At 44.9% G+C, this 18,123-nt stretch overlaps 1 protein-coding gene across 4 annotated transcripts in view; it reads left to right on the top strand.

Moving 5' to 3' along the window:
* Positions 1–18,123, top strand: part of ptprfb (protein tyrosine phosphatase receptor type Fb) — a 189,074-nt gene that overhangs the window by 148,969 nt on the left and 21,982 nt on the right. For 2 of the 4 annotated variants that reach the window (XM_080503637.1, XM_080503635.1), the window contains 6 exons: positions 2,569–2,723; positions 6,902–7,014; positions 10,249–10,281; positions 11,893–11,990; positions 15,950–16,073; positions 16,419–16,594. In XM_080503637.1, coding sequence (XP_080359763.1) covers positions 2,569–2,723; positions 6,902–7,014; positions 10,249–10,281; positions 11,893–11,990; positions 15,950–16,073; positions 16,419–16,594 — 699 coding nt within the window. The remainder of the gene's footprint in view (positions 1–2,568; positions 2,724–6,901; positions 7,015–10,248; positions 10,282–11,892; positions 11,991–15,949; positions 16,074–16,418; positions 16,595–18,123) is intronic. The other 2 variants (XM_080503638.1, XM_080503636.1) reach the window with 1 other exon arrangement.

Raw genomic sequence — 18,123 nt, 5'->3', positions numbered from 1 at the left:
AAGACACCTTCAATGGCAGCCGCCTCCATCGGTGTGTAAATATGTGAATGTGATTAACAGTGACGCACTTTGAGGACTCCTTAAGCAGTGGAAAAGCACTATATTAACGAAATCCATTCATAAATCTGAGCCTTTTTTTCCCAATTCTTTTTTATTGGTATTTTACATGGTTCACATAATTCTCAACAAAACATTTTGCCTTTGACATCCACTCATCTGTACATTTCAGTTGAATCTCCACAATACATCTAAACCTAAATAAATAGTACAGAGATGAATAATTGGTTCTTCTAGCATATTATAATACAATCTCTTAATAAAACCTTACAACTAAATAACTACACTACCTAGAACAGGGAAACATGGGGGGTTCCTTTATGATATAAATATAAAAAACTTTTAACAATTGAAGGAAACCTGGCAAGAACCTGAGAGAAGTCATACCATTTAACATTATACAAAAGATGACCACACTGGTTTAACATACCTGATCCAGCTTTCTCATCTTCTCAAGAACACATTTTCTCATGGTCTTATGGCAAATGTAATTCTTTTGATCTTGTATAAATCCAAGTCTTATTGGAAAACCGTTAGTCAATAAAATATGCAAATGCCAGTGTCGGACTAGTTTATAGGTTGGTGATTGATATAAAATAGACTTGAGAATACAAGCAATAGATTTGCATAGCAAACTGAAGCCAGCCCATTCCTCCACAGTCCAGTGGAATGTCCGTCAGCTCGGTGTTGTTCGAGATGTACTTGCATCCCTCACTGTCTCTGACTCACTCTCGGGCTCGCAGATTCCTTCACTGCACCACTGCTCCATTGTGATACCGCTGTGCGCGGGCAGAGGCATTAGGAGCTGCGTGACTGAGCTTTTATCAGATATTAGGGCCGTTCAAATGGATGATCCCACTACTTCGCCGTGACCAACAGACAAAAAGCCTCTCTCTTTTTGTTCTGCCCTCTCCTCCGCTCCTGCTCTGGCTTCCTTATCCTGCTCTGAAAGCACAGCTGCAGTCATTTGTTACACCAGTAGAAAAAAAAGAAAAAGTATTTTTCCCAGGATTCCCTGCAGGGCCACATCCTAAAGCCTTTATTTTGGGGCCCTCCCAATAGAACAGGAAGCCTTCTGGTGTCGACACATCGGCAGCGTCCCATCGCTGTGCTGCTTCTCTTTGTTCTTAGATAATAGGTTCGTCCCAAAGGCCCACAGAACAGGAGCGGACTGGTCTCTTGTGGCCGGTATGTGAGAGAGAAAGACAAATGAAAAAAAAAACACTGCTGCTGTTGTAGGAATATCTGGATCTTTTCACTTTGCTGCCTGAATTATCTGCTGTCTGTGCCTGATATGGGAGCACTCCAGTTCATGCATACGGGGGACTGAGACATACTGTAGATGCACGAACATCCATAGTGTGACTTTTTATTTTTCACGCAGTTGCCCAAGTATGAGAGATAACAGAACTATATGACAGAGTGCAGTACTCTTTGAGTTCATCTTAGCCTATCTTTCCAATTAATATCTGCCTGTGCGCCGAAGAGCCGGCTGCTGTGCAGCTAATGATCCGGATTACTGCTGCCTGCCGCCCCGCCACTCCTGCTGCATGCTGGGAGCCCAATTCCCTTCGAGGTCTGCGATCTGTCACCCGTACTCCCCCCGCTGCACGCCCCGCTCCCTGCCCAACCTGCTTTTCCTGTCGTCATTCAATAGGAAGCCCGCTGAGCTCTTAACGACAGACGCCCCACACCTCTCTTCCTCCCTTCCTCCTTCCTATCTCTCAGTTGGCCCTTCTGAATTTGGTCTTCCTCAGACACTTTCTTTAAACACCACAGTGCATCGCCTCGTGTGCCCGCTCCTCAGATACACACTCACACACCTACTTCCTCTCCTCTCAGTCATTCAGATACAAGGAGTGGAAAGATGTCTCATTTAAAACCAAGGTACAAACGTACCCTTACTGCCACCTCCTCCTCCTCCTCCTCCTCTTCCGTCACGGTGTGAACACTAATGAAGAAGAGATGAGTCCTCTCCTGTGCCCCCATTTATCTCGGCGACCGAGAGACACACACACACACATACGTATTCCAGCCGCTCTGTATCTAACTCTCCCACTGCCTCGTTGCACACTTCTTCTGCCATCAGCTGTTTTGGTTACGTCTGACAGAATGCAACACTTTAATAGAAATGTAATCGCTTCATTATCCCGGATGGTTGCTGTTGTTTCAAAGGTGTCACTTTGATTTGATTGACGGCTTCGTGACTTCTGCTGCATTGCTGAATTATCAGTTGCGCCTCTATTGTAAAAGACACTCTGATTCCATCCAAAATGGCCATCATAGATGACACAAACACCTTTTTAAAAACTTAATTATTTCCAACATCGATACTTAAATCACAGGCTTCTTCCTTGTTTTGATTCCTCATGATATGAATATTGATCCCTATCTCGACTTCAGAGATCAGTACTTAAGACACTGAAACTGCAAAGAAATGTCAAAATGTTCAGACATATTTGGTTGTAGATTTAATCCATAGATATCTTTCTTCTTGTCTTTTCCTTACAGATGACATTTTCAGCCAGTCCCTACTCAGACCCCATCCAGGTCACCGCCAGTCTGTCACAAGGAATGGAGCAGCCTGAGATGCTGTGGGTCATGGGCCCGGTGCTGGCCGTGGTCCTCATCATCATCATTGTCATCGCCATCCTGCTGTTTAAGAAGTAAGTTAGTCTGCGCTGGTGTTTTTCTGTCACTCTCCTCTGTTTGTTCGAGGTTGAGCTGCGGCAACACTCGAGAATGTAGGTTTCTTATGGTTGCGTCAGGAATGGTAATGAGACATGCTCCCTTCTGCCACTTGCACCGGGCTCCTCGCACACCAAACTGTAACATTCAATTTTTATACCGCCACATACAGTATAATGGGAGCGCCACCAAAGACGGATTGATTCGAGATTCAGACAAAAGATTTTTGGCCTAGTTGGGTATTTCTAACAATGCCATGTGAAGTGTCAGTTGAAATGGCAGCTGACATCGCCTTCCAAATAAACACACAGCTTGGCTGTCAGAAACTCTTAGGAGTGAGAAATGTGTTTTGGCCAACACTATTGGTCATTTCAAATAAGAAACAGAGGGCTGCAACAAAGGGCTTAGTTAAAAACCCGGTCAATATCTCTTTAAAGCACTTCAGCCGCCCCTGTGCAGCACACCATCATTAGAGGCCCAAAAATGGTTTGGGAGGAGAGTATAATAAAGATGTGATGCCACTTTTGTTAAAAAAAAAAAAGTTTGCTGATTAACAGTTATTCTCATAAAAGTACATACTTTTTTTAAGCAATGCATTATGGCTTCTGCTTCTATCCTGTAAGGAGTTTGTTCCTCTGGGTAGAAACTGTCAACAGGTGTTTCTCGCCAAATACTTAATTAGGTCCTACCGTGGGTCCCTGGTTCGACTCCTGATTGGGGTTTTTTTCCTGTGTTGAGTTTGCATGTTCTCTCCTCTCACAGACTGAGGCCCAATTTACACAACATTTTCAAGTGAAAACTGAAAAATTGTGTTATGTTTTGGGGATCCGACAATGGTCCTTGAAGCCACTGAAAGCACACATTTTTGAAAACCGCTCCAAAGGTGAAGCTTTTCAAAAACACTGATTCCATTTTTGTGTGAATTGGGGGAAACACACCTTTTTGAAAACGCTGCTACTGTATGGCCATAGTAAAAAGTTCTTCTGCACATGCTCAAGTAGATGGGCAATTGCAACAATGGCACCTCCAGAGTATCATGCCTCCCAGGTCATATTCTCCTGGCAGTTGGTAGTTTTATATTTGAGTCACTGCAATGGCAATCCAACTCTTTTGTCTGTACATGCGTACATGTACATGTCTGTTTACTCTCCATTGTTAATGTTTATAGCATCTTGTGCTCTACATGTTCATTAAAATAATAAATGGAAGGATTAAACAGTTAATCTCACATAAAATAGAGGTTTCAAAATGAGGTTATGAGGTCTTATAACATTCTATATTTCACCTTAAACTACATCATTTGCATATATTTTGGTTGATTTAGTCATTAATTGTTCCACTATTATTTGCGGCTGTATGAAATGTCGGTGGAGTTGTATTACAGTTTATCTGTATACCAGCACTGATCACAACGCCGCTCTGGATGTAAATACATTACTTAGATGGAAATCTGTTTCCTGCAAGCTTCACTTGACTTGACTCTGATTAACTCACACCTCCTCTCCGCTCTCCTGCTGATGGCTTCATCACAAAAATCTTGATTTTTGCATCATACCTGTTCTCCAGCCTGCAATCCGCAGCCTTGCAGCAAAGTACGGCTGACTGCTCGGCAGACGGAGGCAAGGACTGCTTAATAACAGGCCTGTGCGACAGCTCCCTGCATGTCTGGAAGCCCTTCTTCCTCCGTGCAGACACAGATTGACAGGAGGGGCTGTTGGGAGGTGGCGCCATGCCCTTTTCACTGCGGACAGGCAGTAAATGTGCAAAGAAATAATGGCACTGTAGCGTCTGCTTGTTATTGCTACCTGCAGACTGGCCAAGACTAACAACGATGAATTTATTCTCCGAAGTGCTGAGTGACGGTTAAAACTTTCTCCTATGCTTTCAGCCTGAAAATTTGGATTTCTGAACATACAGTTTGAAAAGAAAAAAAAAAAAAACAACACACCAATCTCTATTACACATTAACCTCCTCCTCCTCCTCCTCTTTCGCCCCTGTGAACGCAGCAAACAGGAAAGGTGGGTACAGTCGCTGCTCCCTCACTCACAAGTTCATCGACTTTCCAAGTCCTCTTCATTTGTGCTGTGAAATCGGTGTGTTTTCATTGTGTCTGCAGGGTTGCAGGGTTAAATGCCTCTCAGCATTAATTGGGATCACACACTCAAAAAAAAAAAAAAAACATTTACATAAGTGTCCGAGGAGACGGATTTAAGCTGCTGTCAATTTGCCTTTTACGAGACTTTAAAGACTCGAGAAGCAGCCGACTCTGCAGCCCTTCATAACTGAGGTCAGAGGAGCTCTGGGGTCACATCCTTGTAACCATGCATGTTTCACATCTCATGCCAGTGTTCCTCCTCAGATCGTCTTGTCTGCCTTGGTTTGTCTCTGTGCCGTGTTTCATTATCCTGCCAGTGTCAGCGTGCCCCTTCAAGATTGGCCCCTTCTGAATATGCCAAGGCATCACCTGCTGCTGAATGGGCCATTGTGAAGCAAATGCCAGACGGGGAAAATGCTGAAAAAGAAATGTTCCCATTTTTTAAGCTGACATTTTCCACTGAGACCCATTCCTCCACTTTTAGCCTTTTTTTCCCCCTCCTCTTTCTGCGTCCTCATGGCAGGGGTGTCAACAAAAGGCCCCGTTCTACCCTCATTAAGTACACTATGTTCTGCGTTCACAATCGTACCACTCACACTGTGCGTGAATACACAAAAAAATTGCATGCTTCTGCGTGTACTTACATTCTTAACCCTAGCCCTTTTGAGCTTGAGCTGAAAAACCCCCATAAAGATTGCAGCCATGATTACTTTATGCCTGCCTTATAGAGGGGGATGGATTGGCATCGGATTGGGTCAGAGGTGTGTGGAGAACAGATGCTGAAATATGTCACCTCCATCAGCAAGCAGCCCAGTCCCGGCAGCGTTGGTTGGCAAAACCGGATCCGGTTTGACTCTCCTTCAGAGCAGGAAGAGATGCTTGTCATAGATCAGCCACCGTGTGGCTAGCATTAGCTTAAGCCCCCCACAGCCTCAGAAAACAGGTGGCGATGAGGCCCGAGCCCCAGCGGCTGAGGTGGACTGGGTTAAGGCTGCATGTGCACCAGCAGCTTTGTGTATTCTCGCCGGGCTTCAACAGAAGGCCCTGCTCTTTTCTAAAACCCACGCTCGCCACTTGCAAATGGAGTGCAATGAGATGTGAAATTTCCACAGGGCGCCCTGATGCTTCCTTCCGCCCATTTCCATTTTGCAGTCAGGAGGCTTGTGAGTCTGCAGCTGTATCTGTGTGTGTGTGTGTGTGCGTGCGTGCGTGCGTGCGTGCGTGCATGTGTGTGTAAAAGTGAGAGAGGTGGCAAAGCGTACGTCTGTGTGTGTGTGCGTGTGTCAACAGATGCTAGCTGTCTGAATACAGGCAAGCTGTGCTTTCTTTTCCTTCTCCGTCTGATGGAGCGACCTTCAGTCGACTGAGCCGAGCCAGCCCGAGCTGTGCCGTCCTGTTCGGAGCTATGCTAGACTCCGGCTAGGCCAGACCCAGCAGCACAGGTGCTGCAGAACAGCTCTAATTACCCAGTGTTGTGCCATCCAGCTGATGAGCTAATTACAGCATCCGCTTGTTTTCCTCTCGATCTGCAGAGCCAGTAAACACAATGTGGTGTTAGTGTACACACACACAAGCATGCACAACCACACACACACACACACACACACACACACAGACTGGTGAAACTCACACATTTAAATATTTTCTACACACACACACGCACTTTGGTACAAATTCCCACACAGCAGCTGTCACCTATCCAGCAGCAAACAAACCAAACCTCCCCCACTCCAGGAAAATGATCCTGTTTCTTCAAACTCCAGCATTTCCTGTAATGCCTTGGCAACTAATGTATCTTGAACGTCTTCTCAAATCTGATTTTGAGAGGCATTAACCGTTATTAACCTCATCCAGCGTGCAGCGCACTTCAAGTGTGTGTGTGCGTGTGCGTGTGTGTGTTTTGATCTAATTCTCATCGTATAGCAGATGTCATTCTGAACCGTCCTCCCATTTCAGCTAACTTGAGGTCTTCACAGTTAAATTAAAACTTTATTGGATTAAGCATGTAGGCGGTCTTGGAATGATGGGATTTAATAATCGTACTCTTCTCGCCACCGCAGGAAGCGAGCGTCACCTTTACCCAAAGACGAGCACTCGGGTGGGGTGAAGGACTCTCTCCTGGCCAACTCTTCGGACCCTGTGGAGATGAGAAGACTCAACTACCAGACCCCAGGTAAAAAAAAAAAAAAATACAATAAACACATACACAGTCCAAGCAGTTAACACGCAGTGTCATAAAGTAAGTGTGAAGTTTGGAGAAATGAGAAGTACACTTCTGATAAGTTGTACATCAATACAAGGTCACAGTGTGACTGTTAAATTGTCAGCTTTCCTCAGTTTTGATTTACAGCTTTGGATATTGATGCGACAAATCAACTATGAGCCTGTACAGAAAGTAATCAGATAAGTGTAGTAATCAGAGATGACAGGTTCACACACACTGAATTGACCAGCCCCGGTTTACATGTTTCATTCATCATCACAGTATGTTGCTACACAGTGAGATAAGACTCAAACTTCCTGTTCATTTTTAAAACACCTGGCCTCCTTGAACCTTGATTTCTTCTCCTCTCCACACCAGAAGTCGCTCTGTGTTGACTTTCTGCATGTCTTGTTAAGTTGTTTTTTTTCCTTCTTTTAATCGTATATGCAAACATAAAACAGCGTGGGTTGTCAACAGGTCCTCTAGTTTCCTTCCATTGTCAAAAAAACTAAAACATGTATGTGAGGTTTAACTGGTGGGATGTGAGGGTGTGTGTGTGGGTGTGGGTGTGTGTGTGTGTGTGTGTGTGTGTGTGTGTGTGTGTGTGTGTGTGTGTGTGTGTGTGTGTGTGTGTGTGTGTGTGTGTGTGTGTGTGTGTGTGTGTGTGTGTGTGTGTGTGTGTGTGTGTGTGTGTGTGTGTGTGTGTGTGTGTGTGTGTGTGTGTGTGTCCAGTGTGTAACCTGCATTCCCCTGAACCGGATAAATCAATGGTGTTCAAATGATTTCTCTTAATCAGATAACTGCTGTAACGGTGTAGCGGTTCAGATGAAGAAGAGAAGAAGAATCGGCTTATGATCATATATGTTAACAGACCCTATCGTAACTAATAGGACTCAGGTTTTGCCTCCATTTGTTCTATTATGGCTTGTATTATCGCCCCGAGTGGATCTCGGTACGTGTGCCCCTTGTTTACTCCATGTTTCTTTCATAAAGATTCTAAAAATAATAGTATTTAATGGCTGAGGACTTGGAGAGACCTCATTTCAAACAGGAAATCCTTGTGAAATTTATCAGCCGGTAATTCAGAAGCACAGATTCAATCTCGTGTTTTCAAAGAGAATACCAAAAGGTAGCTCACAACATTAATCATAGTCCTTAATATCCATTATTTTTGAAACTTTCTTTTTTTTCACCCCTGAAATGGTGAAAAGATTATTTTTTTTCCAACTGCTCAGCTTTCTCAGAAGCAGTGGACTTCATCAATGACTGCTGGCCTTCCTCCCGCTTTGACGGATTTCTTATTCATTAATGCTTGGAAGCAGGTGCTTCTGTATGAAATCCACATCTCCTGATTATTTAGCTATTTATCCCGCGGCTATGAAATCCCACCAATTCTCCAAAAAAGAGAAAAACACTCAATGAGAGAAAACAAACTGTTTCTGTTTGCCATCATTACCGAGCCGTTGGTGGCTGCTGGAGTCAGGATGTTAAAATGAGATTGCCTCCAATCACAGTGTGCATGGAGGTGAGGTGGAGGTGCACACCTCAGCATCACGCCTGATCTTCTATCTCCTCCCCTGGTCCTCACTCCTCCTCCTCCCTCCCTCCCTCCCTCCCTCCCTCCCTCCCTCCCTCCCTCCCTCCCTCCCTCCCTCCCTCCCTCCCTCCCTCCCTCCCCTCCTCCCCTCCTTCCCTCCCCTCCTTCCCTCCTCCCTCCAAGAGCTCCTTTCATTCCCCCCCAGCTGGTAATGAGTCCTGCTGCCTCTGATGTCAAGGTGAGCCAGGCAGAGGGAACAATGGAGCTGAGAGAAAATGTCAACCCCAGTGCACGCCGGGTTGCGCGTGCGTCTGTGTGTTTTTCTTGTGTGTGAGTGAGTACATGTGTATCCCTTCTCACGGGTTATTAAAGATCCCATTTGACACACACACATGCGCGCGTGCGCACACACATGCGCACAGCCCCTTTGAACCCCTGCAGAGGAATTAAGCAGTGCTGCTGCTCTGAAAGAGCCCTGTTCTCCCATCCTCCCACTCCACCTCTTTTGTCTTTTGTCTTCCATTTCCCCCTGTAGGGTAATCTTTCTCCCCCCCCCCACCCTTTCCCTCTCGCTCTCTCTCACTCACTCTCCCTCTCTCGCTCTCGCTGTACGTCAACATTTGTCACCCTCTTTTTCTCCCTTTCCACCTTGCTGTTTTGCTTCAAGAGTGGTGATTATCAAAAATTACCAAGGCTGCGTCGAGCTGCAGAAATCACGAGAGACTCGCAGCCCGAGCTGAGTGAATATTGAACAGCCCGTTCTCTCTGTCCTCTTGCTTCTTCTCGCTTTGATTCGCCCCCAGCAGGTGAACACTCCCGCTCTGATTCTGATTGTTGTGGAGTGGTCCGGCCTATTGCAGCTCGTGTCTCCGGCACGTTGGTCTGTTGAGCAGCCCTGGGCTTCTACCTGTTGGCACTCCAGCAGCAGGCAGCTGGCTCTACAGGAGTAACTGACCTGGATCATCTCAGACAGGCCTGGTTCACACAGTATTTGCAAATACTTTTAACGGTGTAAACCAAGCTCACTTGGAAGTAGTTGAGACAGTTTAGATTTGATTTTAACCAACAGCCAGGTTATTTCAAAAGAGGAAACAAATGCAAACGTTTAATCTGTGAGCCAAACTGTCAGTTGTAAATATTCATTAGTTTATTAAGTGATTTCGTGGTTCATCTTGACTAATCTTATTCACTGATGAGATTTGTCATGCAGGCAAACAGTTCATGGGCAGTGAGGGGGAATATTGCTGACTTATACAACAGACCTTGTCTGCACTTGAATTAGATTAAATAAACCAAATCCTGACCCTTTCACATTTACTGATTGTTTCCTTATTGCATTTCATCTTCCCAGATCTTGATATTTACTCACAAATTAAATACCATCATAAGAAATAACTAAAAATTGTGACAAAATAATTAATATGTGTGGTAAAACACTAAGTGCCCTTCATTCAATGTTTACAGATGCTGTCACAAGAGAGTATCTTAAAGCCAGGCTTTGTTTAACTCCTCTAAACTCCAGCGCTTGAACTGGGCAAACAGTCGCACCCTCCCCAACTGGCTGGGAAGCTTATTTGCAGATGCTGTTTGGCCCTCGTCTGATACTGCACCACCTTCATTGATTGAGTGTTCTTCTTCCTCCCTCCTTCACTCTCCTCTCTCCACAGGTCCCAGCTCTCATCGCTGCCCCAACACTCCAAGTTAGTCTGCTTTCTCACCTACTGTGTGTTTTCCCACACATGCAGTTTCCCTCGCGCCGTCACTCGCTCCCCGAACCCCCCATTCCCCCGGTGCGATCCTGACAGACATCACAAGCCTTACAAGCCTGTAGCCTCTGGCACTCCAAGGGTGCGGTTGCGTCCTTGTTGGGATGTGAACTCCCCTCAATACCTTTATGATGTGGCAGCGGAGGTCTAGATGGTTTTATTGATAGTTGAGCAGTTTGAACAGTTGTACTTGTTGTATATTAGCCTTGTGATCTATGTCTTCACTCTCCATTTAACCAACAACATGGCTGTAAAAGACTTGGCTGCGCACACACACACACACACACACACACACACACACACACACACACACACACACACACACACACACACACACACACACACACACAGACACTCTGGCGTTAATGTGTTCATGGGTCCCTCTGGTGATACTATTTAATTTGTGTAATTGGTCCAGTGTCATCTTGTACAGTGGCCGTAGTTGCCAGCCATTAGCCGTTAGCAATACAGCTATAATAAGCTTGCAGTGGCCTTTCATCATAAAGTGTGACCTCGACCTTACCAACGCGCTCAGTCAAAGGCACTTATGTCAACGTATCTGTATATATGGATCTTTTTAATAGTGATTTGAAGGCTCTGTGTAAGGTTAATGATGCTCCATGTATGACTTTAAAGTGTCTTCGCGCATTGCATACAGTTGACTTTTCACACATAGGGCGACTTCCCAGCAATCCGTTTAAGTACATAGCCTTGCCAAGTTCAGAGGCACAGGGGGAATTTGTGTCGGTAGATTAGCAATAAATCATCCAATAACCCAGCGATGAGAAATCTAGGGAGCAGCAGGGGGGTTGTTTGAAATTAATCCAGCCCAAGCGCCTCGGGCTGGCCCGAAAGATAGCCTATTGTAGGGGAAAGGATTTTCAAAGAAATGAGTTTTGGCTGGTGACCAGTCAGTTTTTTTTTTTTTACTCCTCTGTAGGAAGTGACAGTGTGACTGATTTGTAGAGACTTGTGGGCTCTTGCTCTGGTCCCACCTCTGCCACCGATTGAGCTTTGTGGAGTCAGAGATGTCTGCCTCCCGCTTCCTACACGGAGCATGCTCACCCAGTCACTCATGTGCATCTCCGTGCCAGCACCACCTCTCTCCTCTCTCACTTAGCATGACGATATCACCAAATGTCACCAAATGTCACCAGCCTGTGTCAACTTGTGCGCTCTCTCTCTCTCTCTCTCTCTCTCTCTCTCTCTCTCTCTCTCTCTCTCTCTCTCTCTCTCTCTCTCTCTCTCTCTCTCTCTCTCTCTCTCTCTCTCTCTCTCTCTCTCTCTCTCTCTCTCTCTCTCTCTCTCTCTCTCTGCCTCTGCCTCTTTCACTCTGCCTCTCTCACTTCTCTCTCTGTCCTCATGCATTGTTGAACAAAGTGCACTCTCCTCACTGTGACACAGCCACCCCATGGTCCCACCAGCAGCCTCACTCACCTTGTGGTCCAACCAGTGTTTGTGTGAGTCGGCGTCTGTGTTTGATGTGCGAACGACCGGGTCTCACTCTTTTTCCCGTCTTCCCCTTTCTGCCCTTATCTCTCCCAGGAATGAGGGAGCACCCGCCCATTCCCGTGGTTGACCTAGCTGATCACATAGAGCGACTGAAGGCCAATGACGGCCTCCGCTTCTCACAGGAGTATGAGGTAAGAGCGGTGGACTAATGCCGTATGAGGGATTCCTGCTCTTTCAAGCATATAAATGTGTTCCATTGTCAGCGTGTCTGGGTGGAAGTTTTTCTCTTTGATCCAGTATGCATGTATTCTAATGGATTATGGAAGACTTCTTTCACAGACATTCTTCAGTCATTTTTACAACTCCATTACCAATCCCATCAGGAAACCAACACTTACATTAAATGCTGTGAGATGGCTTTTTCACAAAACTAGCAGGTGGCGAGTTGCTCAGGCAATCTGTGTGGGTCTTGACGCTTCCCCAAAGAACGTTATTTTGCAGGCGGTCTCTCCACTGCAACACAGTGAGGGATTATCTCTTGTCAGTGTTCTTCCAACCCCCCACCCCCAAAATAAAAAAGAGAGAAAGGGAGAAAATTTGCATTTAAAGTGGCACATGGTTGGTTTGGGAGCTAAGCAAGACCAGATGAAGAAGCGAGACATCCCTGAATACAAAAAAACAACAACCCACAAAACAAGGTCTGCTCTGATTTTCTTCATCTGTTTCATCTAATCAACTCCATTTCATTGATGGATCCAACAAGGCTGCTGGAATAATTGTGGATCTGAGCTTTTCCATTGATCTGGAAGGTGACATTCTCCTCTACCTGTTTGTCTGTGGCCAGCATACTGCAGCGAGAAATTTCAGCTTTGCAGTGTCATCCTCCAGGGAGAAACCACAAATATATTTCGGCGACCCCGTGACCTTTTCCCAGGCAAGACGAAAACCCAGCCAACATTTTGGTTTAAACATTCTGTTATCTGCCCAATACAGTGTTTACAGCTGTAATAACATCTAGGGACAGCTTTATGTAAGAAATCACCGTATTATAATGCAAAACAAAAATATTTTGAACTATATAAATGGCCTGAAATTCATTACTGGTGCTGTTTGTGTCACTTTATTACTTTGGGCCAATTTGTTTTTTGATTTTCATCCATTTGAATATTGGATCATATGAGCTGCATTCAGAATCTGCTGCGTCTGTGTGAGGGTCGACTGGCTCTGCCCACACCTACCTATCTTGGGAAGAGGAGGAAGTACTTCCTCTCCTGGTGCCATGTCCCAGAGCAGAGCTGCCTATTTGTGGGCGGGCCGACCTTGACTGGGATCGGCTAAACCCCCGATGACACCGTGTAGGGTTTGATTTCTGATTCGCTCGTTGGAGCAACACACTGTTTAAAAATTGAAATGAGGCCGACTTTCTTCCCTTCTGGTGCATCATTCCAGGGATTTTCCAGGTGTGTTGCATATTACCATTGGAAAACCATTAGGTGATGAATTTTGCATAATATGACTCCCTTTAAAATGTGTAGGTTTGCTGTTGGCTTGGAGGAGGAAGACATTATCATGAATTAAAAAAAAAAATGACAGGTTCACATTGAGAAGTTAGAGGTAGCTATGTAGCTAATTAGGTCCTCTTTAAAATCTGCACTCAATTCAGTGCTTTCTTGTGCAGCTCGGTGGCTCTCCAGCACATCGCCCTAACCGGCCTGTTGAGTCAGTGTAACCGAACCGAGCCAGAGAATAGTTTTTTCTGACTGCAGGCAAGCGGCCCGGCCCCATTCCCTCCCTGCCACCATCATTCCGAGCCAGGGAAGACCCCCCTCCATGACCCGGCAGATGGCCGTTCGTCTGCGTGCCAGCCGAGGCACTGTGGCAGGGCTCATGGCACTTTGTCACAGTCACGTTCGCCGGCTGCTCCCGTCGCGTCTTTTCCCCAAGGCGCGGAGTTTTGTCAAGGCTCCGCCACGTTCCCTCCCTGATGTTTAAAGCAGCCTGACACTTCCGACGCCGGTCCGCACCACACTGTGCAATGTGCATACTGTGTAATGAACAGAATTTGTCAATCAGGCGGGCTGCAGCTCCCCTGACAGACTTTCATTGTGGGGAGCAGCATCACGCCATCACCGTCATTATCTTCATTTGAAAGTATTTTCAGTCTGTCATTGAGTGTATACTCTGGGCATTCGCTACTCACCTCTTCCAACCGTCTCTACCCACCTTGTTGCTAGTTGTCATCAGTCCAGTGTGCCTGCTGTGTTCGCCGAGCTTTCAAATAGACATGACATGTTCTGACTGCAAATAAACTCTTTCCCTTCATACTGGCGGGCGCGGAAGGGGAAATTGGCAGTGCCGAGCTCATCAGCAGCTCGAGGCCTCTGCCCTCATGACTCTCACTGCTGAGCAGTTTGGAGCTGCAGTGGACGACTTCTTGCATATATGAGCACTCCACATTTTCACATTTTGTTCACCACCAATTGGGATGCGCCCATTTTCTTTTATTTTCTCGAAACAGATGTCCAAAATAACTTGACAACAACTTCAATGCAATATTTTTTTACCTGTGTCAATCTCTGGGATGACATAACGAAGGATGGAGAGTGACACTTGGTATAAAACCTGATTGAGTTTTGATTTTTAATCCTCCTGACAGTCGTTTGATTGCTCTTGCAAGGCAAACATCATCTGTCTCGTGTGTGGTTAATCTTGTTGCAATTTTTATAAAAAAAAAAAAAAAAAAAAAAAAAAAAGCTTCAAGACAGAATTTTATTTTCCTAATAATAGGTCTAAGAAGGAGGCTAGATTTATTTTTTATTTTTTTTAATTTACAGTCTAATATTCAATCCCAGTGCAGTAATCCTGAGGCCACAGAAACAAGAGAAACACGCAGGATGTGATCTGTGCACACCTCACTGAGCCTTTCTAACTGCTTATGTCATGTCATCAGTATTTGAAAAGGTTAACGTCACATGTTTAATTTCATTTTATGGCATAAAAACAAGACTTGCCTTGAGAAACATTTTCCCATAAATTTTCTCGTATAAATGGGTTGATTTATACACAATTTACACATTTATATCCCAAGATATTTTCCAAAGGCTTCGTTACACAGTGATTATTACGATTTCATTTGATCGGTGCAGTTTCACCATTAATTAACCTCTTAGCAGTTGCATCGGTACTTTAGTTTGATCAAGTGAGGGTCGACATTTCCGAGGTGTCACTCTGAGTCCTACTGGATTCGCAGGGCTGCGGGCTCAGGGAATTACTGGACATGGTTCCAGTGTGAGCCGAGGGAGGAGATCGATATGGAATAACAAGAGACTGTGTGACATTATCTAGCAAAAGGATAGGAGGCCATCGCATATCTCCGCGGATCAATGTGCATGCAGACCGCTGTCGTCTTGGCCCAAGAGACAAATGACGTAAGAGGGAAAGGGTTAGAGGCGGTGTCAGGCCGAGAGGGAGAGCGTGAAACGAAAATACAAGGCAGGTAAAGGCGATGGGAACAGAAGACGACAAGAAATGACGTGTGACTTCACAGAAAGATGTTTAATAGCAATTTAATAGCACCATCAAAAAGGAGAACATGTTTGTTGGAGAACACGTCTGCTTCAGCCAGACCTCATTTCCCAGCTAAAGCAAACACACTGATCACGGGTTAAGAAATTGAAGCAGTACGTTTGGCCCCTCTTGGCTCAGTCTATGGACGATGAACCTTTTGGGCTTAATTTAAAACACTAAAACAAGTACTTAGATTTCCGCTTCATTAGCATTCAAAACACCAAATGCCATACAAATAACTAATCCAGCAAGCAGCAGCTTCAATATGGCCAGCAGTATGGTGTTTTGTTAACTGGTGGCCTACACAATGTCAACCACTGCATAAAACAGTATAAAACTGCATAAAACAGTATAAAACCTCAAACGCATGATGTGGGTGTATGATCCATTCGAAAGCTTTGTAGTCAACTGCACACTGCTGTGAATGACTGACAGCAGGGTAATTTCACCCTATCCCTTTACCCATGTAATACTCAAGAGTCTCCTTTTGTGCTTTCCTCTGTCCATTTCCTTTTAATCATTCCCTCCCAATTTGTCTGCTGCTTGCTTTCTCTTTTCACCTTCTCCGGCCCCTCGCTCGCAGTCCATCGATCCAGGTCAGCAGTTTACCTGGGAAAATTCCAACATGGAGGTCAACAAGCCAAAGAACCGCTATGCAAACGTGATCGCCTACGACCACTCCAGAGTGGTGCTCACCTCTGTTGACGGTACGAGTTTATGTCGCCACTGCAAGTCATTGACTGACACTCTCGTTGATGAATGTCTTCTTTATATACACCAAAGACATTTTTGTACTGCAGCAGTTTATCCTTTACACAGAGGTTGTTATCCTCACAGCGTATGCATTCTTTATTTTTTGGCCAGGAGACGAGCATTGATTATAACATGTAAATTAGAGAGCGCAAAGTATCATAGGTTATTGACAGAGCCAGATTGTCTTTGCACAATGATTAAAAGGGATTCTGATTAAAATGATCCTAATCTGACCTCTCTGTCTGAGCAGATGACTATAGCATGTAATGTGAGTTCTATCCCCTCTGCTGTTGTTGCAGCCGTGCCAGGCAGCGACTACATCAATGCCAACTACATCGACGGCTACAGGAAGCAGAATGCCTATATCGCCACTCAGGGGCCTCTGCCAGAGACTCTGAGCGACTTCTGGAGGATGGTGTGGGAGCAGAGATCCAACACCATCGTCATGATGACCAGACTGGAGGAGAAATCTAGGGTAAGGAGACGCTCCGTGCCACATGGGCAAACAAGCCAGAGATTTCTGCAGTGCAACCGCCAAGTCAGTCACAAGAGCTTTGATAATAGCTTACATCCATATATCTCCTATTATGATGCACTGTAGTGTAAAAGCATCACATTTCTACAACTCCCGAGCAGAACGTCATATGAATGGTCTCATTCACATACTGACCACAGTTTCCTTGAGTTACTACTTTTCTACAGCTCCTTCTATTACAGCACCACCGTTTCCCCCCTTTTTTTTTTTTTTTATTATTATTATTTCCACTCGCATTTTTGAGTTTTCTATACGTCACACAGAGTGATTGAAACAGTTTTTACTAAACATATTGTTCTCATGACTTGCATGTTCAATGAGCCATTAAGGCTCCGTTTACACAACGACGTTTCAAGTGAAAGGCGTCAATTTTGCCTTTTCGTTTCAGTAAAATTTTGTGTTTACACGGCAACATTTTGAAAACGACTGAAAACGGCGTCGTTTTCAGTCGCTGAAAACGTTCACTGAAAACGGCGTCATTGTTAAGGCAAGGCAAATTTATTTGTAGAGCACTATTCAAACACAAACCAATTTACAGTGCTTTATAAGGAAATAAAAGAAATATATTCAAGCTTTACAAAGAAATATATTTGACGAAAGAATTACATTAAAACTTTAAAAGAAATAAAAATACATTAAAGCAAGCAATTAAGAATATTCTTTAGTATTTCGAGTCTTTCCCATAACCACTGACCATACAGTCATTTTCAAATAGTTGTGTTTTCAGTAGCTCTGACCACCGACCTCCAACCATGTGCTCATGGAACAATGCACAACGCAAACTGCAATGGACGATGGAAGCATTTTTAGGTCAAATCTCTGATTTTCAGAGGTACACTACACTCCCGCGACAGTACAGTTTAACTGGAGCACCCTAACCCTTATCGTCAATAGGCTCTACTAGTCTGTAGGTCGCAGCAAATTGCAGCAGCTGAATTAAAGGTCTGGATTTATGTCTTTTCCTTGGTCACATTACTCTCCATTTCGGCTGTACTGCTGCAGAGTAACACGACCCACCAACCAGGAGCTGCTACGAATGGGAAGAGGTGCAGTCCTGAAATCAAACTGACGGCTGTTTTGTCGAATTTGAAGACGCAGAAGTCGACAGTTTTACAACTTACCCACCAGCTGATGTTTGGAAGTTGAAAGGTGGCCAGAAACGGAGTTTTCTGACACATATATGTATATATTTATGTAGCTCGACACCGAGGAACTTTACACCCAACAAAGCCTGAAGGCATATAGACACCCGGTCCTACTTTAAAGGGGGGATTTGTCAGCCTGATCAAAGTCACAAGGACTTCAAAGGATATTTTTGGTTGTCTGTGGACAGTATCGCTCACGTTGCTTTGCCTTCTCCCAAGTCCTCAGCAATCCCTCAAAACTTCTGCATGAATTCTCTTGAAATGTGTTTGTGAAGAAGCAATGCACAACAGCAGCTTTTCCATTTTTCCCATTTTGCCTCCCGT

Source organism: Blennius ocellaris (genome assembly GCF_963422515.1).
Source record: "Blennius ocellaris genome assembly, chromosome: 10".
NCBI lineage: Eukaryota > Metazoa > Chordata > Actinopteri > Blenniiformes > Blenniidae > Blennius > Blennius ocellaris.
The sequence above is the reverse complement of the archived record's forward strand: the minus strand, read 5'-3'. Positions and strand labels throughout refer to the sequence as shown.